This window comes from Oncorhynchus nerka, linkage group LG13, assembly GCF_034236695.1.
Source record: "Oncorhynchus nerka isolate Pitt River linkage group LG13, Oner_Uvic_2.0, whole genome shotgun sequence".
In the NCBI taxonomy this organism is placed as follows: Eukaryota; Metazoa; Chordata; class Actinopteri; order Salmoniformes; family Salmonidae; genus Oncorhynchus; species Oncorhynchus nerka.
The window spans coordinates 17,537,217-17,542,861 of NC_088408.1; the positions used below are offsets into that span (position 1 = coordinate 17,537,217).

The following is a 5,645-nucleotide window of genomic DNA, read 5'->3' on the forward strand; positions in this document are numbered from 1 at the left end:
AGTAAAGTCCATTGGTAAAATAGTTCCCCCATGATACTGTTGTCAAGAAGTTCATTATGACATGTGACCAGTGTTATTGTTTATGTTCACGTTGTTGTTTACCAGGTGGAGACGGCAACGGACTCGGAGTCGGAGGGTAAAGGTCTTCCTCAGTACCATTCTGTTGGCACCCAGGTGGAGGATAACAAACGGTATGTGGCACACAGGAAGTGGAAACTGGAAATACAACCGTTGCATAATTTGGCCTCTGACCCTTTACAGCAGCAGTCAATAATGTCCCTCTGGATCCTGATTGCACTAACTAAATATTTATTGATTTTGTGAAAGTTATTATGCAATATGCTTTTTTTGTACATACTGTATCTGTGAATGGGTTATATTGATGTTTTCTCTCTCTTTGGATCCATATATTGTTCATCTAATCTCTTTATTATTGTCTGTATACATATACGAGTGTGTGTGTGTCTGCATGTGTCTGCCCTCCCTCAGGCATGGCAGGTTCAAGCGCTCCAACAGTGTGACGACAGCCGTACAAGCTGACATGGAACTAGAGGGCTTCCCCACCATGGAGGACAAGGGACTGCAGTTTGGAGGGGGCTTGGGCTTCCGCGGGGGCCACTCAGAGCCCAGTACACCCACCCAGTACGGGGCCGTCCGCACTGTCCGCACCCAGGGCCTCTTCAGCTACCGGGAGGACTACCAGCGTTCCTCCAGCGGTCCTCCCAGTCCGCAGCCCGAGTCGTGGCTGACAGAGCCCTCTCTGGAGGGGGCTGAGACGGGCCGAGTGTCCCCCCTCCGCAGGGACGGCAGCTGGTTCATGCAGCTCCTCCATAATGAAACTAAGAGGATGGAGGGATGGTGTAAAGACATGGAGAGAGAGGCGGAGGAGCATGACCTGTTGGAGGAGAGTGAGTGTCTGACGCTGCACCTTAGATGCATATGCTGGCACTATAGCTCCTAAGGCAGGGGCTGTTCACATTCTAACGCATTAGATTTTAAATACATTCACTGATCACCATTTTAGAATGAAATGGGCAAAGTCCTGTTTGTAGATGGAAATGTAATATACAACCGACAAGCATTGTTATTACCACCGCTAATGAATACCGGTCTATTTTTTGACGGTTGAGGCAGTGGACAGATTTGAGTGAGATAACACTCTGTGAGCTGTCAATGAGGATAACGCTGTGTGTGATCTCTCCCTCTCCCTCTGTGTGTGGTGTGTGTGTGTGGTGTGTGTGTGTGTGTGTCCTCCAGTCCTAGGGAAAATCCGGAGTGCGGTGGGCAGTGCACAACTCCTCATGTCTCAAAAATTCCAGCAGTTCTACTGGCTGTGTCAACAGAACCTGGTGAGGATCTATAATATCATAATGGAACATGACAAGTGTGTGTCTTCAAAATACCCCTTATGTCTTACATTCTCACTGTTGATGACTAACCAACAGTACAGGGCTTGAGAAGTGATGACTTACCAACAGTACAGGGCTTGAGAAGTGATGACTTACCAACAGTACAGGGCTTGAGAAGTGATGACTTACCAACAGTACAGGGCTTGAGAAGTGATGACTTACCAACAGTACAGGGCTTGAGAAGTGATGACTTACCAACAGTACAGGGCTTGAGAAGTGATGACTTACCAACAGTACAGGGCTTGAGAAGTGATGACTAACCAACAGTACAGGGCTTGAGAAGTGATGACTTACCAACAGTACAGGGCTTGAGAAGTGATGACTTACCAACAGTACAGTGCTTGAGAAGTAATGACTTACCAACAGTACAGGGCTTGAGAAGTAATGACTAACCAACAGTACAGGGCTTGAGAAGTGATGACTAACCAACAGTACAGGGCTTGAGAAGTGATGACTTACCAACAGTACAGGGCTTGAGAAGTAATGACTTACCAACAGTACAGGGCTTGAGAAGTAATGACTAACCAACAGTACAGGGCTTGAGAAGTGATGACTAACCAACAGTACAGGGCTTGAGAAGTGATGACTAACCAACAGTACAGGGGTTGAGAAGTTATAACTTGCAGGACACCTACCTACTGGTTGAACAATGTTCAAGTAAGGTTTGCAGGACACCTAGTGGTTGGACCGTGTACAGTAGGATTTTCAGGACACCTATTGGCTGGACCGTGTACACTAAGATTTGCAGGACACCTAGTGGTTGGACCGTGTACAGTAAGATTTGCAGGACACCTAGTGGTTGGACCGTGTACAGTAAGATTTGCAGGACACCTAGTGGTTGGACCGTGTACAGTAAGATTTGCAGGACACCTAGTGGTTGGACCGTGTACAGTAAGATTTGCAGGTGTTGGATGATTCAACAGCTGTTTATGTAACAGAAGCATTTAAAAGTTGCCACGATAGTCTGTAACAGTTATGACTATACCAGATAACAACTATATTGTGTATATGTTTCATGAAATCAAACAAACACATTCTCATGGTCACTGAGACTATATCTAATGTGTTCCCTCCCGCGCACCTCCTCCCCGCCACTCTCCACCCCCCAGGACCCCAGCGCCATGCCCCGCCCCACCTCTCAGGACCTGGCCGGATTCTGGGACTTGCTGCAGCTCTCAATTGACGACGTCACTGCCAAATTTAATGAACTGCAGCAGATCAAGAGCAATGAGTGGAGGCTCGTGGAGAGCCCAGAGAAGAAGACGCCATTACAGGTATATCAACAGAGTTGTTACAGTTTTTCACAGCTAGCAAAGTAGTCTGTGTTGGTGTGTTGTCTAATGATACTGGTCAATGCATATATTGTTTCTTTGTCTTATCCTGCCCCTACTCTGAGAAAATCACATGGCTCAAATCTCTTTGTCACCTCTCTCTCTCTCGCTTTGTCTCTTCTCTTTATTTCTCTCTTCTCTCTCTCTCTCTCATGATCTCTCTCTCTCATGTGAAGGAGAGGAAGTGGCCTCCCCCGCTGCCAAAGAGACCTCCGAAGGGGCGTGGCGGCGTGGTGCGGGAGCGCTCTCTGGACCTGCAGGACCGCCAGCGTCAGGAGGCCCGGCGCCGTCTTCTGGCTGCCAAGCGGGCGGCTTCCTTCAGACAGAACTCAGCCACGGAGCGGGCGGACAGCATCGAGATCTACATCCCCGAGGCCCAGACACGTCTTTGAGGTTCGAGGATTTACCCCCCCCCAGCCCACCCCTACCCCTGTTTTGCCCATATCCGCCCCCATACCTCAGCCCCAGCCAGTGGGTGTAACCCAGACCCCTTCCTCTCTCCTTCTTATCTGTGCAAATGTCTCTCACTCCACACTGTTTTTTCTCCACCTGTTGCCATTCTTCTGGTGTCCTCTCCCCTTTAAGATGGAGGGAATATTCCCCACTCCACTACAATGAGCTGCTAGTACACCCTCCCCTTTAACCGAACTGATTCACCATCACAATTATATTTGGGTAAATACAAGCAAATAAATTATTTTCTATACTGTAACAAATGTTGTTGTTGGAAATGTACTTCCCCCTCAGAGCTTTTGCATTGCCATCATGTATTATTATAAGCCTCTGGGTAAAGTTAAGGGGGATGTCAGTATTTTTCCACAGTGTTCAAAGGGAATCACAAAGTGCAACTTTTTTATGGAGAATCTCACCAGCAACAGTGGTCTTGGGCTAAAACACCCTGTATGGAGACTACTGCATCCCAGTGGTAGCACAGAGGTGGTGATGACTCACTGTCAAGGCAGATGTCTGAAAATCTCTCCCCATGTTGGTAGGTTGACAGCATAAGTGGGGGGGTATATCATGTGATTGATCAACACCTGCTATTGAAATACCTCAGTCTTGCAGGTAAACACCATAGACATAGAATTATATTCTAAGTCTATTCTATTTCTATGGTAAAGACAGAGAAGTCATCATATCTGAAATGGTTGCACTCGCACAGCATGCTGGGTGGGTATAGTAATTATTTTGTTATTCTAGGGACGTACTCACACACCTTTTTACCAGGCTAGCTACTGCAGCCCCTGACTAACGTCACCCCACTACCAGACTAGCTGCAGCCACTGACTAACATCACACCACTTTATACCAGACTAGCTGCAGCCACTGACTAACATCACACCACTTTATACCAGACTAGCTGCAGCCACTGACTAACATCACACCACTTTATACCAGGCTAGCTACTGCAGCCACTGGCTAACATCACACCACTTTATACCAGGCTAGCTACTGCAGCCACTGGCTAACATCACACCACTTTATACCAGGCTAGCTACTGCAGCCTCTGACTAACGTCACCCCACTACCAGACTAGCTGCAGCCACTGACTAACATCACACCACTTTATACCAGGCTAGCTACTGCAGCCTCTGGCTAACGTCACCCCACTACCAGACTAGCTGCAGCCACTGACTAACATCACACCACTTTATACCAGACTAGCTGCAGCCACTGACTAACGTCACCCCACTACCAGACTAGCTGCAGCCACTGACTAACATCACACCACTTTATACCAGGCTAGCTACTGCAGCCTCTGACTAACGTCACCCCACTACCAGACTAGCTGCAGCCACTGACTAACATCACACCACTTTATACCAGGCTAGCTACTGCAGCCTCTGGCTAACGTCACCCCACTACCAGACTAGCTGCAGCCACTGACTAACATCACACCACTTTATACCAGGCTAGCTACTGCAGCCTCTGACAAATGTTACCAGGCTAGCTACTGCAGCCACTGACTAACGTCAGACCACTTTTTACCAGGCTAGCTACTGCAGCCACTGACTAATGTTACCAGGTTGGCTACTGCAGCCACTGACTAGAGTCAGAGCACTTTTTACCAGGCTAGCTGCCTCAACCACTGACTAATGTTACCAGGCTAGCTGCCTCAGCCACTGACTAATGTTACCAGGCTAGCTGCCTCAGCCACTGACTAATGTTACCAGGCTAGCTGCCTCAGCCACTGACTAATGTTACCAGGCTAGCTACTGCAGCCACTGACTAATGTTACCAGGCTAGCTGCCTCAGCCACTGACTAATGTTACCAGGCTAGCTGCCTCAGCCACTGACTAATGTTACCAGGCTAGCTGCCTCAGCCACTGACTAATGTTACCAGGCTAGCTGCCTCAGCCACTGACTAATGTTGCTGAGAAATGGGATGTGAAAAATACATGCAGTATTACATTAGGGCTGCATTGATGCATTTTCACTTCTGATAATGGCATTGATGTAAGGCTGAAACATGCTTATGATATGGGTGGTACAGTACATTTATTCCTCTGATACATGTTTCCATTGCAACACTAGTGTAAATCATTTAAAGGAAACAAATGTTTCTAATTTCTGGAAAAAAAAAAGTACTATATGACACAATGCATTTTTGCACCTTATATGTACTATTCATGTTTGTATTTCCAAGGGAAATGTAGTTCATGATGCTCACTTGCTATTGTTGCAGTTTATTTGCAAGGACAGATGTGGAATATTTTCTACTGAATAGGACTATTACGTTATTCTATAGTCCACTTTGAGTTGTGTGTTTAGCCCCATAATGACATTCTGGCATTCAAGCCTCTGGTGTCAAGTACGATTGCTTGTAATGATAAATCATGTAATCTATCACACCCACATATATATTAGATTGAACTCGATATTCTCATAGTAGATGGTGTGAAAA

The 5,645-nt window shown here is 46.9% G+C and overlaps 1 protein-coding gene across 1 annotated transcript in view; it reads left to right on the forward strand.

Annotated features, from left to right (window-relative positions):
• The window catches only part of LOC115140379 (disks large-associated protein 2), a 6,050-nt gene extending 2,918 nt beyond the window's left edge, over positions 1-3,132 (forward strand). The window contains exons 2-6 of the mRNA XM_065026957.1: positions 106-191; positions 490-908; positions 1,258-1,349; positions 2,519-2,683; positions 2,920-3,132. Coding sequence (XP_064883029.1) covers positions 106-191; positions 490-908; positions 1,258-1,349; positions 2,519-2,683; positions 2,920-3,132 — 975 coding nt within the window. The remainder of the gene's footprint in view (positions 1-105; positions 192-489; positions 909-1,257; positions 1,350-2,518; positions 2,684-2,919) is intronic.
• The last annotated feature ends 2,513 nt before the right edge of the window (positions 3,133-5,645 follow it).